The 25,025-nt window shown below is 39.3% G+C and overlaps 1 protein-coding gene across 1 annotated transcript; it reads left to right on the top strand.

Annotated features, from left to right (window-relative positions):
- Positions 1-15,852: 15,852 nt before the first annotated feature.
- LOC147004745 (cancer/testis antigen 55-like) lies at positions 15,853-23,259 on the top strand. Its single transcript, XM_085837737.1, has 5 exons — positions 15,853-15,934; positions 17,373-17,557; positions 21,899-22,043; positions 22,311-22,423; positions 23,065-23,259. The coding sequence occupies exons 1-5, from the start codon at positions 15,853-15,855 to the stop codon at positions 23,257-23,259; spliced, it is 720 nt and encodes a 239-aa protein (XP_085693863.1).
- Positions 23,260-25,025: the final 1,766 nt, after the last annotated feature.

The following is a 25,025-nucleotide window of genomic DNA, read 5'->3' as shown; positions in this document are numbered from 1 at the left end:
ATTTACTTTGATGTTGGCTACTGGTTTGCTGTAGATTGCTTTTATCATGTTTAGGTATGGGCCTTGAATTCCTGATCTTTCCAAGACTTTTATTATGAATGGGTGTTGGATCATGTCAAATGCTTTTTCCGCATCTAACGAGATGACCATGTGGTTTTTGTCTTTGAGTTTGTTTATATACTGGATTACGTTGATGGATTTCCGTATATTGAACCATCCCTGCATCCCTGGGATGAAACCTACTTGGTCAGGATGGATGATTGTTTTGATGTGTTCTTGGATTCGGTTAGCAAGAACTTTATTGAGGATTTTTGCATCAATATTCATAAGGGATATTGGTCTGAAGTTTTCTATCTTTGTTGGGTCTTTTTGTGGTTTAGGTATCAGAGTAATTGTGGCTTCATAGAATGAGTTGGGTAGAGTACCTTCTGTTTCTATTTTGTGGAATAGTTTGTGAAGAACTGGGATTAGATCTTCTTTGAAGGTCTGATAGAACTCTGCACTAAACCCATCTGGTCCTGGGCTTTTTTTAGTTGGGAGACTATTAATGACTGCTTCTATTTCTTTGGGGGATATAGGGCTGTTTAGATCATTAACCTGATCTTGATTCAACTTTGGTACCTGGTATCTGTCTAGGAACTTCTCCATTTCATCCAGGTTCTCCAGTTTTGTTGATTATAGCCTTTGGTAGAAGGATCTGATGGTGTTTTGGATGTCTTCAGGATCTGTTGTTATGTCTCCTTTTTCATTTCTGATTTTGTTAATTAGGATGCTTTCCCTGTGCCCTCTAGTGAGTCTGGCTAAGGGTTTATCTATCTTGTTGATTTTCTCAAAGAACCAGCTCCTTGATTGGTTGATTCTTTGAATAGTTTTTCTTGTTTCCACTTGGTTGATTTCGCCCCTGAGTTTGATTATTTCCTGACGTCTACTCCTCTTGGGTGAATTTGCTTCCTTTTGTTCTAGTGCTTTTAGGTGTGTTGTCAAGCTGCTAATGTGTGCTCTCTCTAGTTTCCTTTTGGAGGCACTCAGAGCTATGAGTTTTCCTCTTAGAAATGCTTTCATTGCGTCCCATAAGTTTGGGTATGTTGTGGCTTCATTTTCATTGAACTCTAAAAAGTCCTTAATTTCTTTCTTTATTCCTTCCTTGACCAAGGTATCATTGAGAAGAGTGTTGTTCAGTTTCCACGTGAAGGTTGGCTTTCTATTATTTATTTTGTTATTGAAGATCAGCCTTAGTCCATGGTGATCTAATAGGATGCATGGGACAATTTCAATATTTTTCTATCTGTTGAGGCCTGTTTTGTGACCAATTATGTGGTCAATTTTGGAGAAGGTACCATGAGGTGCTGAGAAGAAGGTATATCCTTTTGTTTTAGGATAGAATGTTCTGTAGATATCTGCCAGATCCATTTGATTCATAATTTCTCTTAGTTTCTCTGTGTCCCTGTTTAGTTTCTGTTTCCATGATCTGTCCATTGGTGAAAGTGGTGTGTTGAAGTCTCCCACTATTATTGTATGAGGTGCAATATGTGCTTTGAGATTTACTAAACTTTCTTTAATGAATGTGGCTGCCTTTGTATTTGGAGCGTAGATATTCAGGATTGATAGTTCCTCTTGGAGAATTGTACCTTTGATGAGTATGAAGTGTCCCTCCCTGTCTTTTTTAATGACTTTGGGTTGGAAGTCAATCTTATCAGATATTAGAATGGCTACTCCAGCTTGTTTCTTCATGCCATTTGCTTGGAAAATTGTTTTCCAGCCTTTCATTCTGAGGTAGTGTCTATCCTTTTCTCTGAGATGAGTTTCCTGTAAGCAGAAAAATGTTGGGTCTTGTTTGTGTAGCCAGTTTGTTAGTCTATGTCTTTTTATCGGGGAGTTGAGTCCATTGATATTAAGAGATATTAAGGAAAAGTAATTGTTGTTTCCTGTAATTTTGTTGTTAAAGTTGGCATTTTGTTCTTGTAGCTGTCTTCTTTTAGGTTTGTTGAGGGATTACCTTCTTGTTGTTTCTAGTGCGTGGTTCCTGTCCTTGTATTGGTTTTTTTCTGTTATTATCCTTTGAAGGGCTGGATTCGTGGAGAGATAATGTGTGAATTTGTTTTTGTCGTGGAATACTTTGGTTTCTCCATCTATGTTAATTGAGAGTTTGGCTGGGTATAGTAGCCTGGGCTGGAATTTGTGTTCTTTTAGTGTCTGTATAATATCCGTCCAGGATCTTCTGGCTTTCATAGTCTCTGGTGAAAAATGTTCAGCATCCTTAATCATCAGAGAAATGCAAATCAAAACAACCCTGAGATTCCATCTCACACCAGTGAGAATGGCTAAGATCAAAAATTCAGGTGACAGCAGATGCTGGCGAGGATGTGGAGAAAGAGGAACACTCCTCCATTGTTGGTGGGATTGCAAGCTTGTACAACCACTCTGGAAATCAGTCTGGCGGTTCCTCAAAAAATTGGACATAGTACTATCGTAGGATCCTGCAATACCTCTCCTGGGCATATATCCAGAAGATGTCCCAACCTTAGTAAGAAGGACACATGCTCCCCTATGTTCATCGCAGCCTTATTTATAATAGCCAGAAGCTGGAAAGAACCCAGATGCCCCTCAACAGAGGAATGGATACAAAAAATGAGGTACATTTACACAATGGAGTACTACTCAGCTATTAAACAGAATGAATTTATGAAATACCTGGGCAAATGGTTGGACCTGCAGGGAATCATCCTGGTGAGGTAACACAATCATAAAAGAACTTAAATGATATGTACTCACTGATAAGTGGATATTAGCCCAGAAACTTAGTATAACTTAGATATAAGATACAATTGGCAAAACACATGAAACTGAAGAAGAACGAAGACCAAAGTGTGGACACTTTGCCCCTTCTTAGAATTGGGAACAATCACCCATGCAAGTAGTTACAGAGACAAAGTTTGCAGCTGAGACAAAAGGAGGGACCATCTAGAGACTGCCATATCCAGGGATCCATCCCATAATTAGCCTCCAAACGATGACACCATTGCATACACTAGCAAGTGTTTGCTGCAAGGACCCTGATATAGCTGTCTCTTGTGAGACTAGGCCGGGGACTAGCAAACACAGAAGTGGATGCTCACAGTCAGCTATTGCATCGATCACAGGGCCCCAATGGAGGAGCTAGAGAAAGTATCCAAGGAGCTAAAGAGATCTGCAACCCTGTAGGTGCAACAACATTATGAACTAACCAGTACCCCGGAGCTCTTGACTCTAGCTGCATATGTATCAAAAGATGGCCTAGTCGGCCATCACTGGAAAGAAAGGCCCCTTGGACTTGCAAACTTTATATGCCCCAGTACAGGGGAATGCCAGGGCCAAAAAGTGGGAGTGGGTGGGTAGGGGAGTGGGAGGGAGGGTATGGGGAACTTTTGGGATAGCACTGGAAATGTAATTGAGGAAAATACGTAATAAAAAAAATTTTAAAAAAGAGTTGCTTGGAAAAAAAAAAAAAGAACTCCACGAGTATAAAAAGCCCAATAGATTTTTTAGTATGATATGTGCCCATACTTCTATGGTTTATGTATGGTTCTGCAGGAGAAGAACAAAACCAACAATGGGCAGTAAACCTTCGTTAAGTTCCACAGATCTATTATAAGGTGAGCATCTTGATTCCTACTTGAGATTTTGTTATAAGAGATTATTTATAAAAGTAATTTTGATATCAACAATTAGGTTTTCTTGCTGTTTCTCATATCTCTGCTTATCGAAATCCCACTGTTTAAACAGGTCCATAAACTGCTGGTAATACTTATTGTTAACATCTATCCTGTAAAAAAAATAAGAATAAATGCTTACATTTTATATCACTACGAAATATTGAATCAACATATTTATACTCTTTAAAAGAAGGAAATCATAACCGTTCAGATATTCTGATAAGAACCTAAGAGATAAAATTAGGTTTTTTAAAAGTCTTTTTTATTTCTTTTTTCCCACAGCTGAAGACCCAATCTTCTTCAGCCTTGTATTGTTAGGCAAGCACTCTACTACTGAGCTAAATCCCCAACTCCCAAATTCACATTGATGTAGATTCTGGAAGTACATCTTATCCTAAGAGAAATGTCTTCCCATATTGTTTGCCTCATAAAAAAACAGGAAAATCAGTGTGTGTGTGTGTGTGTGTGTGTGTGTGTGTGTGTGTGTATGCATCTTAGGTAAATCAAATTCACCTCCAAGCAACATTTCATTTTTTCTACTGGTTCTAATAAAGAAGTAAATTATTTCACTAAGCACTTTGGCATAGCCAACTTGTAGTACAAGGAATAGTTAAGTCAGTTGAAATATACAAATAATTTAAGTATTAATATTAACTCTTCTCTACATCGTCCATACTGTTAACTAAAAGATATTTCATACTTTATAAGACAGATACCCATTTCTCAATTAATATATTTCTAGTTTGAACATAAATTACTTTTAAAATAATAGCCCTCTCAATAGTTATTTGTAAGGAAGAAAATGTAATCTTCTTCACTGACATCCAAGAAATACTTGCCAGTTTTATGATGGACTGGGGCTATAACACTACTTGCCTACAGAGCAGTCAAGTAAAGCATTTTTTCTGGAGATTCCAATAGACAGGTGATAATATTTCCTAAGTAATTTATAGTAAGAAATGATATAAACATGACTCTAAATTACCAGCAAACTTGCAATTGCTTTTGTTTGGTTTTACAAACTTGTTTCATTTTGTAGCTACTCTCTTTGGAAATCGTTTGAGAGTACATTTCGATACTTGTTCCATTCTTAAGAAGAGAATTGTTAACATTATCTGTTTTGAAAATAAAGGGTAATAATAAAAGCTTATATTGTTCCTAAACATTCAAGCATACATCAATATAATTGAAGATTAAACAATATCAATGATACATAAAAATTAAATTGAAATATAGCACCAACATGGTACACAATAAATATATGATTACTACATGGTGGTGGTGCACACCTTTAAACCTAGCACTTGAGAAGCAGAAGCAAGTAGATCTCTGAGAGTTTGAGTCCACCTTAGTCTACAGACTGAATTCCAGTACAGCCAGGACTAAACAGAAATCCTATTTTGAAAACCCGAAAACCACAGAAAGGTCCATATTTTAGAGTACTTAGAAGTTTGCATATTCAGACTAGGGATGTACAACCAGTGAAGTCAATGGAAATAAGATAAAGTACACACACACACACACATACACACACACACATGATTGACAAAGGTGCTGCTGACCCTCTGGATCCCTTTGTCTGCATGGAACGGGTCTCTGGGGCAGGTGGGCAAAGCGTCAGAGGGAATGACAGACAGACCAACACCAGAGATTATGTAGAATCTGAATGTAATTTGTCAAATCGAGCATCAACCGTTTTATACAGAAGAAAATAGGGAAGTTGAGTGACACACCAGCAAGGTACAAAGAGGTTACTGGATTCTTACACAAAACAGAAGAATACAAACACAGAAGTTCTAACAGAAACCACCTGGGATAGAATTCATTGTTAACAACTGGGATCAAAAAGAGCTCCACCTAAGGTCCACTTAATCTTAGAAGCCAGGGTCAAGGGCTTCGTGCCCTTGCCATAGTTCCTATTTTAGTCTATTGTATAGTCCACCTTCCCCCTAGGCCATTGTAAATAAGTGTGTATGGGTGTAACTCAGCTATCTATAGTTCCAAGTATCTACTCTGGTTCCTCCTAAGGTCTCAAACTTCCTTCTTCCTAGATGATGGTAAATTCCTGTGTAGGGCAGTGACTTAGTTTTTATTCAAAGTGATAGTGTAATACCAGAGGCAATTCTGAATGTCACTGAATAGGCAACATTCTTACTGAATTCCAATCCCATGGTCAGCTCAAGGACTTTCTAGGACATTGGAACACTGGTGAAGGCTTAGCTATGTCAGAATTCAATCTTAAAAGACACTTATATCTTGTTATCGTTGTCTCCTAGGCATATATCCAGAAGATGTCCCAACCGGTAAAAAGGACACATGCTCCACTATGTTCATAGCAGCCCTATTTATAATAGCCAGAAGCTGGAAAGAACCCAGATGTCCCTCAACAGAGGAATGGATACAGAAATTATGGTACATTTACACAATGGAGTACTACTCAGCTATTAAAAAGAATGAATTTATGAAATTCCTAGCCAAATGGATGGACCTGGAGGGCATCATCTTGAGTGAAGTAACACAATCACAAAAGAACTCACACAATATGTATTCATTGATAAGTGGATATTAGCCCAAAACTTAGGATACCCAAGATATAAGATACAATTTGATAAACGCATGAAACTCAAGAAGAATGAAGACCAAAGTGTGGACACTGTGCACCTTCTTAGAATTGGGAACAAAACACCCAGGGAAGGAGTTACAGAGACAAAGTTCGTAGCTGTGATGAAAGGATGGACCATTTAGAGACTGCTGTATCCAGGGATCCGTCCCATAATCAGCTTCTAAACGCTGACACCATTGCATACACTAGCAAGATTTTGCTGAAAGGACACAAAGATAGCTGTCTCTTGTGAGACGATGCCGGGGCCTAGCAAACACAGGAGTGGATGTTCACAGTCAGCTATTGGATGTATCACAGGGCTCCCAATGGAGAAGCTAGAGAAAGTACCCAAGGAGCTAAAGGGATCTGCAACCCTATTGTTGGAACAACATGATGTACTAACCAGAACCCTGGAGCTCTTGTCTCTAGCTGCATATGTATCCAAAGATGGCCTAGTCGGCCATCAATGGAAAGAGAGGCCCATTGGACTTGCAAACTTTATATGCCCCAATATAGGGGAATGCCAGGGCCAAAAGAATGGGAATGGGTGGGTAGGGAAGTGGGGGGCGCTATGGGGGACTTTTGGGATAGTATTGGAAATGTAATTGAGGAAAATATGTAATAAAAAAAATTAAAAAAAAAAGAATACTAAAAAAAAAATAAATAAATAAATAAAAAAATAAAAAAAATAAAATCTATTCTAGTTGTTCTTTATATAATCAATCTCGACTACTACCTGCCAGAAGTAACCCTTAAGGTTACAAAAGACATGAAATTTTGCAGACATATATGTTTCATTTTGCAGTGTTTAGAAAACTAACCTATCAGAGTAATTGTGGCTTCATAGAATGAGTTGGGTAGAGTACCTTCTGTTTCTATTTTGTGGAATAGTTTGTGACGAACTAGGATTAGATCTTCTTTGAAGGTCTGATAGAACTCTGCACTAAACCCATCTGCTCCTGGGCTTTTTTTGGTTGGGACACTATTAATGACTGCTTCCATTTCTTTAGGGAATATAGGACTGTTTAGATCAGTAACCTGATCTTAATTTAACTTTGGTACCTGGTATCTGTCTAGAAATTTGTCCATTTCATCCAGATTCTCCAGTTTTGTTGAGTAATGTAAATGAAATAAATACCCAATAAAAATATGAAAATAAGAAATTTAACTCATGTAAATCATATAATTGAGAACTATTCAGGATTCCAATGAGCTCTGTCTTGAGTCTGAAAAGACTACTATTGTGTTAACTTGTTTATTACAAGTGATAGCTATTTTAGGAATATCTTTACAGATTAAATCTGATAATACAGGCATCATGTATCCAATAAAATGCACCAATTATTTAAATATTATAACATGAAACACATTACCAGTATACTATGCAGTCAATCCTACAGAGCATGCAATTGTGGAAAGATCTACCATGGCATAAATAAAATGCTCATTTAACAGCAGGGGGATGTAAGATTTCCCAGAGATAGGTTAAAAATGCTTTATTGACTTTAACTTTTTAAATGTCAATGAGACAGGCAGCACAGCTGCTGAAAAACACTGGATTTTAGAAAGGAGTGCTGAATTAAACCATCCCAATTTTTGTATTAGTTATTAATTGTATTTACATTTCAAACATTGTCCCCTTTCCTGGTTTCCCTCTGAAAACCTCCTATCTTCCCTCCCCCTGCTCACCATCCCACACACTCACACTTCCTGGCCCTGGAGTTGCCCTACACTGAGGCAAAGAGTCTTCACAGGACCAAGGACCTCTCCTCCCATTGATGACCAACTAGGCCATCCTCTGCTACATATGCAGCTAGAACCATAGGTCCCACCATGTGTATTCTTTCTTTGGTGGTCTCATCACTGGGAGCTCTGAAGTTACTGGTTGGTTCATATTGATGTTCCTCCTACGGGGATGCCATCCTCTTCAACTCCCTGGGTCCTTTCTATAGTTCCTTCTTTGGAGACCCTGTGCTCAGTCTAATGGTAGGGTGGGAGGACCCATCTCTGTGTTTGTCAGGCACTGGTGGATCCTCTCAGGAGACAGCTATAACAGGCTTCTTTCAGCAAGCACTTGTATGCATCCACAAAATTGTCTGGGTTTAGTGATTGTAAATTGGATGAATCCCCAGGTGGAGAAGTCTCTGGATGGTCATTCCATTAGTCTCTGTTCCACATTTTGTCTGTAACTCCTTCCATGAGTATTTTCATCCCCATTCTAAAAATGTGGATGTATCCACAGTTTGGTCTTCCTTCTTCTTGAATTTCACATGGTTTGTGAATTTTATTTGGGTATTCCAATCTTATGGGATAATATCCACTTACCAGTAAGCGCATATCATATGTGTTCTTTTGTGATTGGGTTACCTCACTCAGAATGATATCCTTCAGATCCATCCATTTGCCTAAGAAATTCATCAATTCATTGTTTTTAATAGCTGAGTAGTACTCCATTGTGTAAATGTACCACATTTTTTTATCCATTCCTCTGTTGAGGGACACTTGGGTTCTTTACAGCTTCTGGCTATTATAAATAAGGCTGCTATGAACATAGTGGAGCATGTGTCCTCATTACCAGTTGTAGCATTTTCTGGGTATATGCTCAGGAGTAGTATAGCTGGGTCATAATGTAGTACTATGTGCAATTTTTGAGGAACTACCAGAATGATTTCCAGAGTGGTTGTACCAGCTTGCAATCCCACCAGCAATGGAGGAATTTTCATCTTTCTCCAAATCCTCATCAGCATCTGTGGTCAACTGAGTTTTTTATCTTATACATTCTGACTGGTGTGAGATGGAATCTCAGGGATGTTTTGATTTGCATTTCCTTGATGACTAAGGATGTTGAACATTTATTTAGGTGCTTCTCAGCCATTCAGTATTCCTTAGTTAAGAAATCTTTGTATAGCTCTGTACCCCATTTTTAAAGGGGTTATTTGGTTCTCTGGAGTCTAATTTCTTGTGTTCTTTGTAAATATTGGATATTATGCCTCTACCAGATGTAGGATTGGTAAGGATATTTTCCCAATCTGTTGGTTGGCATTTTGTCTTATTTACAGTTTCTTTTGCCTTACAGAAGCTTTGCAGTTTTATGAGGTCCCATTTGTCAGTTCTTGATCTTAGAGCATAGGCTATTGGTGTTCTGTTCAGGAAAATTTCCCCTGTGCCCATGAGCTCCAGGATCATCTGGAGTACTTATCCCAATTACTTTAAGGATGTGTTTTCTTCAGAATGTAAGTCAGGAAATGTGATGCTTTGGGGGGAAAGGTAATCTTTCTTTTCAACAGAAAGAGAAAAGCTTTCTTCGAAATTTAAAAGAAAAAAAAATGATTTAATGGAGGAGTGTAGTAGTTTATGTTCTCATTCTAATTGTGTTGCCCAAAAAACATGTTTGGAATATCCAGCACATACACTAAAGGAAGCCTGACCCAGTTGGTTCTGATTAGGAAATAAAGTTGCCAACAGCCAGTGACTGGGCAGGGGGACAGATGCAGGACTTTTTTTCATGTTGCCTGTCAATTTATTTGTAAGCACATGTAAGTTTTTCATTAAAAAAAAAAAAACATGGGGATATTACATTCATTTTTCATGTGAGAGAGCTAGGATATAGAAATGATGTAGGACATAGGATATAGAAATGCACCTATGGTTGTTCAGGTCATCAATGGGAGGAGAGGCCCCTGGTCTTTTGAAGGCTCTATACCTCAGTATAGGTGAATGCCGGGACCAGGATTGGGAGTGGGTTGTTTGGGGAGAAGCAGGAGGGGGGATAGGGGATTTTCAGATGGGAATATATGAAAGATGATAACGTTTGAAATGTAAATGAAAATATCTAAGAAAAAGGACTTGTAAATTCCCAGACACAGTGGAGGAGTTGAAGGAATTTCACCATGAGAGGGGCATAAGATGGACCAGGACATGAAGGAGAAGGAGTGTGAGATGGAGGAAATGTGGATCCATAGGGAAAGCAGCCCTATGGGAGGGCTTCACAGAAGGTCACAAAGCAGCAAAGATAATATGTAGATTTAGACAATGTTAACTCAGGATTACTGGAGGGGAGTGTATGCTAGCCATGGGAAGGTTTGGAAGTGCCCAGCCATTGAGCTAGTCAAGGCATATTAACATATAAAGTGTGTGTGTGTGTGTGTGTGTGTCTGTGTGTGTGTGTGTGTGTGTATGTGTGTGTGTGTGTTCATTTTCTAATCCAGAGACTCTGGCAAGTGGCAAGGGGTGCCAGGAGTTTAGAGCAGATTAAATATTTACCAAAACAGATGTGACCTCCTGAAAATCCTGGCTGTGGAGCTGAAGGAAGAAACCAAGAGGAACAACAAAACAGGCGATGTAAGTGCTGATCCCTCTACATAGGAACATATCTGAAACTGATTGAGACATGCATGTTTCTGCAGAAGTCAATATATCTTGTGGGCTACAGGGTCTGAAGGACTAATTCTATGTAATCTTTTTATATGGCATGGATGGAGATTAATATCACACTTTTGTTACACAGTCCAAACTGTCTTATAAAGTTTGTTTGAACTGCTTTTTACCTGTTCAGACAATGAGCAAAGATTCATCTTTGGCTGATTTGTGCATACCATACATGCCACACATGTGTTGATATAAAAATGTTTATTACCTTTCAAAGTTTGTGTGCTTTGAGAATAAAAGGACAAGACACCAATGAAAACAAGACAAATATCCCAGATGAGGCAGCCACTAAAATTGCCTTATTTGCTGTTTCCTTACAAACCTGTCTGTCCTTAATCTGTTGCCTCTCCATAGAATTTGCTCACCAACAGGGCTGCCTTGCCAGGCCTCAGTGGAAAAGGATACTCCTAATTTGGCAGAGGACTGATGCAACACTATGGTGGGATACCGAGGGGCGCCATCCTCTCTGAGAAGAAGGGAAAGGGTGGTGGCAGGAGGAACTCTGTGACAGGAGACAGGGAGAAGGGGGGGGGGGGGTAAATGATTATAATGTAGAAATAGAGAAATAAAACTCTTCATCCAGAACATCTTCAAAAAGGCTAGCTAAGATGCTCCAGCCTCACAGACTGTTCCAGCCAAGATTCAGTTAAGATTTCATAGCACACAGAGACTGGACTGCAAATAATACAGCTAGCTTTCCTGGGTTTTGGCCATTATTCCAATTTTCATTGGATCCCCATAAGATGTCATTGCCCTCAGACATTACTAAGCATTTTTTCCTTTCCCAAGAGGTGTGCTGGGGTGGTTTTTGATTGTTTGGTGGGTGATAGATATTTGTTGTCATTTAAGGGAAATTTGTTCCAAATTTATTGGTCTTGATCACAGGGGAAACAATATAAAGGAAGTTGGATTAAGGGATCTCTTTCACATTCTTTTTGTTCCTCTATCACTATTTATCTCTTATCTAGTGTTAGGGGAAAGAGTGGGATGAAAGAAAATAGAAGGCATATAGGAATGATAGGATAAAGGGATAGCAACTGCTAGTCTCAAATGTTTTGCATTTGTATGGATTTTTGTTTTGATAGAAATTAAAGTTACTTTTGTTACAGAATATTTTAATATGATTAAACTACTGTTTAAATTATTGTACCTATATAACTCATTTGTAAATGTAATTTAAATTCTAGTCCTTTCATAAGCTACTACTAGGAATTGTTTAGGATAATTTAGAAATGTAAGTTAATAGTCAATCAGACTTATGGTCCTGTTAGGTACCAGTTTAGGTAATTACAGAAATAAGCTTTCTTAAGCCTCCTGTAGATGTTCTCAAAGTTAAATAGATAATCAATAGCTAGGAACAAGCAATGTTTGTCTATTCAGATATAATTTCACTAGATAGATGGTCGTCAAACACTTTAGAGATCTACAAATCATGACATTTAAGATGTATTAATACCACAAGGATTTTCATAACAGTGAGACACATTAGCTTCTGGCAGCACCCCCATACTACTTCAGACACATGAATTTTGCTTGTTTCTGGAAAAGCTGCCAGTGGGCAAAAAGCTGTCCTTGCCTCTACAGCTGACAGCATTTAGTCCAAACTATGAACAAGCAGGACACTGATGAACTTTCCAAAACCAAGATAGTCCAGTCCTTCAATAATTTCTTCTTCACAGATTTGCCAGATATTCTGGGCCCAGATGACACCACCTTTCTGTCTGTCTGTCTGCCTGCCTGTCCCAATACTGTAGAGAATTCCTGGGTGACTGTTCAGGTGTTCAGTAGACTCTACAATGTCTATAGTTTTGGAAGCTTCTTGCAACACACTTCATGCTTATTCAGGTAATATTTAACCTTCTCACGTCTGTGGTGGAGTTGAAGACTACATAGTTATAGTCACATTTAGCTTAAGCTCTTTAGTATTTAAGAAAAAGAATACATTTTAGGTTGACAAATGCAAGTTGCAATAGCAAGTGTTTTAGGTACAGAACTTGGAATTCAACAAGATAGGATAGATAATGGAGTCCGATCTCCAAGATTACCAAATATATATATGAACTGGGCATTGTGAATGTAATTCTTACCTGATGGTTTTCACATTTGTTCTTAATGTATATAATTTATTGTTGATAGCGAAAGTACAGTTTATTGGACTAAAATGGAGAGATGTTTGTAGCACATTTTTTTGCAAAATGTGTCAAGTTGTATCTCTGTCATTCCTCACCTGCCTTAGGCATTCTCTGACTGGCTTTAATAAAGAGCTGATAACCTATAAATAGGCAGGAAGGGAAAGGCAGGACTTCTGGGAAGAGATAGGAATTGGGGGAGATAGGCACAGGAGATTCACCAGATAGACATGGAGGAAGGAACAGATGTCAGGACTGAAGGAGAGATAATGGACCATGTGGCAAAAGTGGATTGGTATAAAAAGAGTTATTGAGTTCTACAGGCTAGTTGTGAAAAAGACCAAGCATTCATAAATAAATATGTCTATGTCATTGTTGGAAACCAGTTTGGGGAAACAGTCCAGCAATACCATCTTATTGCAGGGACATTAATGAGACAGACTTTTACATATGTCAATGGGAAAATGAGAAAAGGTTCCCAGATAAAATATCTCAATGTAACAAAGAGAAGGAATATTTCTGTTCTCTGTGTGTGTGTGTGTGTGTTGTGTGTTGTGTGTGTTTGTGTGTGTGTGTGTGTGTGTGTGTGTGTGTGTGTGTGTGTGTGTGTGTGTGTGTGTGTGAAGATATTCATTGGACTCAGATGACACCACCTTTCTGTCTATGCAAAGGATAATTATGGGGAATTACTTCAACCTGTAACAATAACCTATATTTTCTTTTGGTTGTTGGATCCATCTGGGAAATAAGATTATATGCAACATGGCATGATGCAAAGAGCAGACTCTATCAAACATATCTATAACCTATTGGCCTAATAGCCCAGGTGGATAACCTTGTGGTTGTTTTTATGAGTTCCTAAAGGGTTATACTTGAGTCAAAAAATACCTTAGTGTAGTCCTAGCTATCTGAAATAAAATCTTTCAATTGGCTATAAATAGTTTCTAATTGGTCATCTTTGGTGGATTCACAGGAATTGTTGGCCATATGGGCTTTTCCAGAAGTGTAATCCTTTCTCTGATCTCTGGCCTCTACTATGAGCCGGAAGAAACACAAATTGGAAAAAAAAAAAAAAAAAAAAAAAAAGCAGGATGACTTTAATACACAAGAGTAGGTATTTGGAAGTTCCAGGGGTAAAAGTATTTTGTTTCCCGTGCTTTACAGATATTTTTGGGGGGTGGGGTGGGTGTAATCAAACTTGGGGGTTACAATCTGAGCTTCAAGTCAGGTCCAGCTAACCATCCTCAAATAAGTCAATTAAAAGAACCAACTTAAATATAGAACACCAAAAAAAAAAAAAAAAAAAAGATTTATTTAGTGGAGCCACATGGAAAGTGGGAAAAAGATATCCAAAGATATCTCCCAGGTCCAGTATCAGGAAATGGAAATGAGATCCATGTTTAGATACAAGTATCAAGATATGTATATCTAAGCAGTCCCAGTCAAGATTTTTTCCTGCATACTACTGACCCATCACTGTCTGGCTTTCAGCTTTATCCTGTGAGGTGGGTTGCCAAACTGTTGGAACTGTGAAATCACTTACTTGCAGATAACATCACACTCTGGATGGGAGCATTTTCCTCTCTCAGAATGAGATTCCAGGTAAAATTACCATTATGGGGGTGTCCATTGTTTCAACAGTCTCATAGTCAGACCAAGAGACACAAGTATCCTTTTAGAATATCTACACTTCTGCCCGGTCAGTTATAGATGATATTTTGGTCTCAATACAATGGTAATCTAGATCTCTCCTTAAGCCACATAATAAATAATTTAAGCATATATCCCAAAATGATTTTTACCTCAACTAGGGAAAATACCCTAATTTAGATGTTGTACCTACTGTATATGAATTCTGGGATCTGTACTCAAGCACTGGGAAAAAAAAAACTCAACTGGAAATTATGAAGTGTATCTTAATTACAAAATAGAAATGTTATCTCTAAAATGTTTTATTCTCTCTCTCTCTCTCTCTCTCTCTCTCTCTCTCTCTCTCTCTCTCTCTCACACACACACACACACACACACACACACACACACACACACACACAAATGCTCACACACACACACACAAATTTATCTGAATGTAACAACAAGTAATTAGTGCTTTTTAAAATTACTTTATATGTATAGATAAGTTTTTCTTTGTGTTTTGTTTTGTTTTGCTGTGATAGGGTCTTACTATGAAGTTTTGTCTTCCCTAGAAGTTGCTATGAATACCAGATAGACACCACTTGCCCCTGTCTTCAGAGAGCCTGAATTAACAGCATTGATGGCATGAGGCACCATTTCCAGTTTGTATATGCATGTTTTGTTTGTAGATGTGTGCATCACTTGAATTCCTGGTGTGGGATTGGCCAGGAGAGGGCATTGGGACACCTATAAATGGAATTTTAGACAGTTGTGAGCTGCCTTGTGGGTGGTTAGAACTGAACATAGGTCCTCACTAAAGGCAGCAAGTACCTTAAGTAGCAAGCCTCGCGACTGTTGCTTATGACCTTCACCAAGCATGGCTTTTACTGACCTAGGCAGGTACTAGGGTTTCTTCCACATCTTCTAAAACAAACTCCCAACTATCTCATGAAAATGTACATTAAGTGGTAGCCCCTTAAAACTGAACCTCAAGAGTTCAATTGCAAGCAGCTTTTCCAGAGACTTTCCTGTGGGTGCCCTCATAGTGGGTGGGCAGGACTAAGTGTCTCTGCCAGTTGCCTCTCATTGGCTATAGCCAATGACATAAGCAGTGATGTATGCATACCATTGACTCTCATTGGCTGACCAGTGGAAGATGTGGGCTCTCCCTGGAGAGGGAGCTTTAAGAGGGGCTGGCAGTAGCCTGCCAGGTACCCTGTCTCTGGCTTTCCTGAGATCCTCTCTTTAGCCATTCACTGTCATCTCACAGAGGCTGGGGAACGGGGTCATATTTTATGAGTGAGACAAAGGATGCCTGCTAAGTCATATGGTAACCTTGGGCATTGTTCAGGCTGGTGGTGATACAACCATGATGAACCTTCTACGGTGGATATCTTCATTCTTTCATGGGACGAACACATCTGAAGAAACATCACAGGAACCCCCTCTAGGTAATCTCTGTTACACCTCAACACACACACCCGCACACACCAGAAGACTCCTCAAAAAGGCTTTCCTCCACTTTAAGGCCAAGTGGGGCACAAATAGCTGAGATGGACCTGCTGCTGTCTTGGGTGGCCATTGAGCAGGAGGATGCCCCTAGGTTTCCAAGTTAGGACAGTACTGAACAGTGTCCCAAGCTCCTCTGGTATGCCAAAGCTGAGTGTGTTTAGACCAACTCACAGGACATGTGACACAAGTCTCTGTGGCTGTACTGTACCTAAGCAGGGGGTTGGGGGGGTTAGACGAAGTCAAAGAACACATGACACAAGTCTCTGTGGGCTGTATCGTGTCAAATCAGGGGAGTGTGTAGACCAAGTCACAGAACATGTGACACAAGTCTCTGTGGGATGTGCTGTCTCTGCCTTCGCATCTTGTCCTTGAAAGGTGCCTTTGTCTATCCCCCAGAGAAGGGGAACACCGCACTTTGAGAGTGAACTTAGTCTTGTTTTCCATGCACAAGTGTATCTGAAGCCAGGAGGCAGGGTTGTAAGGAGGGCATCATAAAGGGTGATGACCAGTTGTCCCAGCAGGATACTGGAGCCAGACCCCAGACATTGCTTACACATTATGCTCATGAAAAACAAAAGAAAACTTGGCAATGTGTCCTTACATCTGCCCATGTCTTTTAGTGCTTTGTCAGAAGGGATGTTGGAGAATCTAGAGCTATGGCTATGCATGTGCTGCTGCTGATGAGTCAGGTGTATACTAGTAATAGTATATTAGTTTAAAGGGTCTTCCTGAGCAGGTAGATAAACACAGCCCTTACATTCTCATTGGGACAGGTCACTGACAGCTGAAATAGATTCCATACAGGTGCCATTCAGTAGTCACAACCTTGGGATACAGAGATGGCTGTTGTCTTATGGCCAGAGAAGTGATGCTATGTGCTCCTATCTACAATGGTGTGTTGGTATTATTATTGCTGTGATACAACACTCTGACCAAAGCAACCTGGGAAGGAAAGGGTTTATTTGGCTTGTGGTTCCACATCTCAGTCATACACTGAAGGAAGTCAGAGCTGGAACTCAAACAGGGCAGTAGCCTTGAGGCAAGAGCTGATGCAGAGGCCAGAGATCAGCTTTCCTGGTTGATCCCCATGCCTTGCTCAGCATGCTTTCTTACAGAAGCCAGGAACACCTCCCAGGGGAGATCAACCTACAGTGGTTTGTGTTCCACTCCATCAATCACTCATTAAGAAATGCACTACAGGCACCTACAACCTGATCTTATGCCACTTTCACCCCTGAGGTTCCCTCCATTCAATGACTCTAGATTGTTTTAAGCTACATAAAAAGAGCCAGTACAAATGGTCATAATAGAACCTTTGTGTAATGGCTGCTTGCATTTGACATGAACCGGTGTGACCTTTGTTTACCTGTGTTGTAGATAATTCCAGGCTTATGTTTATTCAGGGATTTGTGTCCTCTATGTGCAATGACTATGGTTGGATTAATGAATCCATATTCTTCAATAAGGATGTAATAAGTGACAACATGCCTCTGAACATTGGGACTAATGTCCTTGCACTTGTGGAAAAAGATAAAATAACTCATATCCGGAGAGCAATCAAGGTATGGCTGAGTTTATCCAAAGTCTCTAAACCTAGGGGGATTTTGATTTCTCTCTTGGATTAAGACAAACACTAATGTTGGTATGGGCGGAGTTTAATGGACTTCTTCTACTATGTGTCTGCATTATCATATTTTTTCTGTTCCTAAAGATTTGTTTTAGCTCTCTTTCTTATTTAAATATGTTTGAATGATGAAAATATTGGATCTCATATCCATATTACTTCCATTTATAGCATGAAGTTATTACTCTTTTATGAATTAAAGCAAATAAAATTAATATTATGAACATCATTTATTTTAATGTTTAATAAAATCTTAAAGGTCCATTTAATACACAACAAGGATTTGCTATGGACTTATGAAAGACTTAGTTCTATAAACATAATTAGCTAAGATATTTGCATATCAATGGCAATTCTACATTTTTGTCTATACTTCTCAAATTCATCACTTCAACCATAGGCTACAGAAAAGCCTTGTATCAGTATGAATAAGCACTGGAACATTAGTAGTTGTGGTGGTGTTGGGGTGGTGGTGGTTATGGTAGTAATAGTATTAGTGGTAGTAGTAGTGTTTGTTATTTGTTGTTCCCTTGTTCTGTGTGGTGGTGTTATAGAAAAAAGTATTATTATTATTATTATTATTATAAATTATTGAAAAACTATTGACAATTGGAGAACTGAAAAGCATATTCCAGTTTTTTTGTTTTTGAGTTTTTTTGTTTTTTGTTTGTTTGTTTGTTTTTGTTTTTGTTTTTTTGACTCCTGAAAACATGAACTACAAAATAAGCATATTAGCACATTTCATTCATTGAGCCCAACAGATCATTCTGTGTTAGGGAAAAAGATCTTTATTACAGAAAGAGTATAAGTAATCTAGTACTTTAACCAATACTGTCTTTTTCTTGTTTTTAAATACAATCTTCCTATACTATAAGCCCATCTTTCTATCTTTTGGGTGTAACCACAATTGTTAAGTCAAGTTATAATTAGCATTGTGGTATATGCATTTGGGAGGAAGCAGCATATAGAATCTTAGTGAGTTCAGGGCCAGACTGCTGTACATAATAAGTTCAGGTGAGCCAAGTCTACAATATGTGGCTTAGTTTTAAATAAAAAAAAACACTGATAAATTTTCTTTTTTAGATTTTTTTAATTTCATGTGATGAATTCTCACACTCTACATTACATAGCCATAAATAGACTGAACTCTTGGCTAGCCTCCAACTCGCAGCCATCGTCCTAGTTTCTGGGACCTAAGTGTTGGAATCGAAGACCTCATACACAGTGTCTAATTTTACTCATATTTCTTCCAGAAAGGTATATAGAGGCTGGGACAAAAAGTGTCAGCCTACATTTGATATATGGGTGCTAATATAAGGATATACATGTTACTTTCCAACTTGCTCCCAGTGATGCTATCCTGTGAATTGAATCACCCTCTCTACTTCATTTGGTTTGTGGAGACAGTGTCTTAGGGGCTTTCTTGGTCATTGAATCAATCTGTATGCTTGGCTCTGCTTGGTGATGGTCTTTCTGTGTTGAAAAAAATGAGAACTGGGAGGTGCCACACACTCTTTTCAAGTCAGCTTGACAGGCTGTGTAGCCTAAAAGCCACTCACGAGGCAGAGAGTTTCAAGGAAGTTCACCTCCTAGAGTTTATCCATATACTCATACTCTATTCCCACATTGGTCTGATGTATGCATCTAAGAGCTCTCATTTAATATTTTATTATAAATGACTCTTAAGATTAAATTCTGTTATAGTTAGTCTCCCCAGTGCTCCAAGATCCCAAAAGCTGCCAAGCTTAAAATCCTGTGAGAAGGCAGTAAGAAAGTTAACCTATTCAGTAACTGATTAAGCATTACAATAGACAGAGCCAGGCTCAACTGGTCTACAGAAAGAGCCAGGGAATCTCACTGAGATAGAAATCTTCAGAACAGGCTACATTACATATTAAAAGCAAGTTGGTATATTCTCCTGACAAATGGAGATTCTCCAGATACTTAAAATTTACACTCATATAAGAATTTAGCAAGGCCTATTTAATTAGGGGGGGTTGTGATATTGCATTATTCTTGAGGCCTTCCAAGAGCAGAACCCCCTGGTGCTAGCTTTCACAAGGTTCAAAGGTATAACAATGGAGTGTAAAATCCTTGCCTGTCACTAAGCTGATCCTAGGCAGGACTGCTTTATCTTTACTGTAAACATTTACCTGGTTCCTGTAAATCCTTTGAAAGTCATTCCTTTGTTTTGTACCTGGTAACTTCAATGTACCTTGCCTGCTGTGACTCCCAACCCCTTATATTCTCTGTACTATAAGAAGTTCAATGCTCGACCTGACAAATACATTCAGATCCTATACAACCTCTCCGGTGTGCATCTGGCTGTCATTTCATCCAACGCTTAGCCCACCTGTGACTAGAGACCCATTCCACACAGACAAAGGGACCCAGAAGGTCTGCAGCAGGGAGGATGCAAGTTTGCCACAAAAACTGAGACATTATTTAGGGTACAGTATGACTTTGGGTGAGTGTCGAGTCAAAATGCAGAATGGTGAGATTCTGTGATGCTCACCTGACAGCATGCTGACAGTAGTAGTCAGATGGGATCCAAGCTATTCACTACCAAGTGCAAGGGATACTAGGGAATCAGTACCATCCCATCTGCACTGATAAGAAGCCATACACTGAGTGACAGGTGGCAACAGCAATTGTTTAATGTTGAAAACACCCTTTGGTATCAATGACTTCAGATTCCATGATGATCTTAGAACATCAACTATCTTCAGTCTCTTCCCTCTATGCATAATGAGAGCATCCAAACTAAATAGCACAGGATGAGGAAGGCAGCTCCTAATTATCATGCATACAGCTATTGTGATTCCAGATGTTCCTTTTTGCTACCTTTTGTGAGTCTTCCTGTAATATTTTACTAGCATGCACAATACTCAGTTTTGATGTTTCAAATGGGTAGCTAGTCACTGTTTCTGGATAATAGAATCATCCAGCATGGTTTGTGGGAGATAGTTTTCTGCTTTGTGATTATGTGGCTATTCTGTTCTCCTGTAAAGAATATTCATCTTTTCTTTATGTAAGAAAGTTTCAAAGGAAAACTATTTCCAAAAAGGTTCACTATCTTTGAAAAATCAGAATAATACTATTCCCCCAGACCATGGAGCCAGATATGCATGACTTGTTTTTGACAAAACTTCTAATGGTTGTTACTTCTCCCACTTCATGATGAACTCCTGCACCCAGGTCCTGATAGAGGGAGAACATTTTCCTTCCTTCCTTCCTTCTACAAAACTGTGCTGCTCATTCTTGTCCAGTTGACTTAATTCTGCTCCAACCACATCTCCCAGGCAACCAAATTTTCTTCCATCAAGTGTACCACAAAACTATCCTCAGTTTACCCTACCCAGAGTGTTTCCCTCGGTGTGAATGCAACATTTTTCTCTAATTTGAATTAAAGCCATGATGGCAAATTGTGTAGAAGTGTACTTTTTACACTAATGAATTTTGAGTTTCTAGAAAGTAATAGCACTACATTTCTAAAGAAAGAAGCTAAGTTTGTGAGTACATAAAACATAGGTGTAGAACTCCCATTTGCATGACACTTAGCAATCCACAGAGCAAGGACAGACACAATTTATGCCATCATTCCAGGTTCATAATTTATATCTTTAATGGGAAATGTATTTTCTAGATTTGAGAACAGTTGTTTAAACAATTTCTGCATCAGGAGAACTGTTTTGACATGCATAATAAAATACATTGTCTCTGACATAGGACTGTGTCCTAAAAGTATACTTAAAACGTCTTAAATAAACTTCTCAAGACCAATGGGCCTCTCTTTCCAATGGTGGCCGACTAGGCCATCTTCTGCTACATATGCAGCTAGAGAAACGAGCTCTGGGGATACTGATTACTCATGTTGTTGTTCCACCTATATGGTTGTAGACCCCTTCAGCTATTGGGGTAATTTCTCTAACTCCTCCATTGGGGGCCTGAGTTCCATCCTATAGATGACTGTGAGCATCAACTTCTGTATTTGCCAGGCACTGGCATAGCCTCAGGAGAGACAACAAATGGGAGTGAGTGGGTAAGGGAGCAGAGCAGGGGGAGGGTATAAGGGATTTTGGAATAGCATTTGAAATGTAAATGAGAAAATATCTAATAATTTTTTAATTAATAAATAAATAAAAGTGAAAAAATAACTATTAAAAAATGTCTTAAATACTCTCTACAGTACTGTTGTTTTGATGTGAAATCCTTGGTAGGGGAACATGTTCCTGCATCTAATTTTTATTTCACCTGCAGTCACTGTCTTCCCTTATAGGTGAAAGCTATAAATGAGCTTCCTGCCGGTAGTGAGGCATCAAACTTTGGTAGAAGACTTTCTATTAGATGTGTCAGCTCAGTAACTGAAGAAGATGTCTATATAAACAAAGACACGTTTTTCCCATTATACATGTTTTCTGGAGGTAGGAGTTATAGCCTTAAAAACAGAGCAAGAAATGTAAGTATAGGGCTTGGGTTATAAGCTCTCCAGAGTGTGGGGGAGTGTCCTTGCTCACAGGGCTTTCGCCTTTCCTTCCTGGAGGAAGATATTTAAGTTGATTAAGTACTGGGAAAATTAATTTACATGCAGGAACAGTTGGTTGGCATGTGGCAGTGAGGAAGGACCTAGGAAATGTTGTGGGACCTGACTGCATTAATACTACAGAATTGTCACTTTATGGCTGTTTCAGCATTCAGGCCTTTCAAGGGGGACTTGCTGCTGGTTGAGTATTCCACGAACCCGGACACTTCAAACATCAATATCCACTCTGTGAGCCCGCTCAACTCTGAGGATATGGATGAGGTAATTGATAACCATGTTGTCTTGTCATGGGTAGGCAGCTGCCTCTCCTTTTTACTGATCCCTTTCTTGAATAGGATTTTCTATATTATGTTTGGCAGTATATGCCTTGCCAGAGTGGACAAATGTGTTCACTGATGAAAAGTTAGTAAGGAGAGAATAATGGACAGGAGAGAGAGAAAGAGAGAGAGAGAGAGAGAGAGAGAGAGAGAGAGAGAGAGAGAGAGAGAGAGAGAGAGAGAGAGAGAGAGAGAGAATGTGTGTGTGTGTGTGAGAGAGAGAGAGAGAGAGAGAGAGAGAGAGAGAGAGAGAGAGAGAGAGAGAGAGAGAGATTATTTCCTTAGTTGTGTTTTCCTTGATGTTATGCTGTGCTGTGGACAAAAGTTGGAAAATCATCTTGGCTGTGAGGAAATTGTGGAGAAAGTTTGAGTGCACTGGGTTTGAGGTATTCAGCCTGTTGATGAAGGCAGGACAGAACTTGGCTAGGACAGCCTGAGAATGAGTTGTAAATTCAGAGATGTAGAGTGTGAGGTCATGATGGGTGATGGTCCTGCTTATTGGAGCTGGGAGTCTGGGGGTGTGGAGGGTCATCTGTGGTGGGTAACATGCTTCCCCAAACTTTTTGTCATCATTTCTCATCATAGGTCTGTGTTACTGGCATTGATGGAAGAAATGGTGTGGTGGAAGCCAGCATCTTTTTCACCCTCGATTCTTTCCTTACTCTCCCTAGATATACACCTAGATTGTATGACATTATGAATGTTACTGTGGTAGACAGCATCCAGTCCCACTACTCTCGCAGAGTGGTGTCTATGACTCCAGTAGATATGCTGTATTAACCCACACTTTTCAATCTTTTTAAACATTACTTCTGGAGTCTAATGCCTGGTTAAATAACATAGTATGAGTAAACAACATAAATGTGTTTGAAGTCAAGAATTTATCATTTGAGCACTCTCTTTGTTTTGTTGTTGTTGGTGGTGATAGTAATATCTCTTTATTTTTGGAAGATGACCTGTCAATTCAAAAATGTGCCCAGTTGGGTCTTGACTATAGAGCAAACAAACACCCCATGCCCACGTCAAGTTCACCATTGTCCATATACAAGAATGTATTCTCCGCTGCCAGGAGAACCTCTTTTCTATGCTAACATGTCACTTCCATAGAAAGGAGTGTTGAGTTATGTGTTTCTCCATCAGCCAGCAGTTAGGTTATTTCTTGGTAAATATCAGGAGCATATTTCTAAAGACCTTAGTAAGTAAATTCATGGAGCAGTAGTATTGCTTTGCTATAATTTCAACATTAAGGATTAAATTGCTCAACATCCTACTAGGAACTCATTTACTCACTTAGATGAGAATGTTAGCATGTGTTAAAATATGTTCTGTGACTGAGTTTTTGGGATAAGCGTACCTTTTTTTGTAGACATGAATCTGTTGGAAACATTCCAGCTTGTTGCTTGAAATTCAGACAGGTTTTCCTATGGTAAAGGGCACTTGGATGTCTCACATTCGTACTCAATTCAATTTCTTGCTTCTCTTTGATGAAATATAAATGTGTCCCTGGATCAGTGGCATTTGAGGGCTTAAATAACACTGTCCATATTCATCCTTCTTCCTCCAATACCTGAACCCTCTGTTCCATCCCATCCCACTCTTACCCCCATTCTACATTATTCCACTTCCCCATATGTATCTATAACCCTTTTTCCAATCCCCCCTCCCTCCCATGATTATCAATATCCCTCCTGGAGATATGCAGTTTTACCCACCTTCTTCCATTTCTTCACTGCCCTTGGCTTCCTGCTTAAGAGCCCATTCGCTGGACCTGACTCAGGTTCAAGCCTGTGTTTTTCCACATTGGCACTACCCACTACTTCCTTGGAAGGGCAGTGACTTAGACTATGGTGTTGCCCTTTCCTGATCTATGGTCCTTTTTCTACTTGTGATCTGTCTAACTGTTATACCCCTTTTTCTGATAAGCCCTGAACCCCGAGCCTGCTCCTGTCATCTGCCCTCCGTCCTCACTCTTCCACCTGGGGTGGTTCCCAGAATCTACTTTTGATTAATTTACTTCAGAGGAAAGGGCCCACATTGAAGCAGAGGCAAGGAAGGCTTTTTCTAGCCTCATCAATTGGTATGGATGCTGAAAATCTACTTGCTTTTAAGGCAAATTTCCCATCTAAACACCCTGATTGTGACCCCAATATGTATGCTGGTTCCCAGGCCCTGGACATTTTCTACTGGTACATTATGAGTGGAATTCATGGTGCAGCTTAAAAACTCACAATTTTTCCTAAGACTACTATGGTTCTTCAGGGCCCATAAGAGTTTCCAGGAGCACATCTCAAGGAGTTACAGGAAGCTTTCCAAATTTACACACTTTCGACCCACTGAACCCAGAAAATGCAGGACATTCACTTTGGCTTTTATCCACAGTCTTTCCTGGATATATGTGGAAAAGCTCCAAAAGCTTGAAGATTTTGCAGGGATGAATAGCTCCCAGCTCATCAAATGTCCCAGAAGTTTGTGTCTGTTTTTTTTTTTTCCCCAGTAATGAAGTCACTAAAAACAAAAACAAACTGCCTCCCAGCAAGGTCTGCCTT

This window comes from Mus caroli, unplaced genomic scaffold, assembly GCF_978045245.1.
Source record: "Mus caroli unplaced genomic scaffold, Mus_caroli_1 scaffold_5, whole genome shotgun sequence".
Taxonomy (NCBI): Eukaryota; Metazoa; Chordata; class Mammalia; order Rodentia; family Muridae; genus Mus; species Mus caroli.
The sequence above is the reverse complement of the archived record's forward strand: the minus strand, read 5'-3'. Positions and strand labels throughout refer to the sequence as shown.

Coding starts and splice junctions, on each gene's coding strand:
- LOC147004745 (XM_085837737.1), top strand. CDS start 15,853: ATGATGAACCTTCTACGGTGGATATCTTCATTCTTTCATGGGACGAAC. Junction 15,935..17,372: donor ATCACAGGAACCCCCTCTAG/GTAATCTCTGTT, acceptor CCTGTGTTGTAG/ATAATTCCAGGCTTATGTTT. Junction 22,424..23,064: donor ACTCTGAGGATATGGATGAG/GTAATTGATAAC, acceptor TTCTCATCATAG/GTCTGTGTTACTGGCATTGA.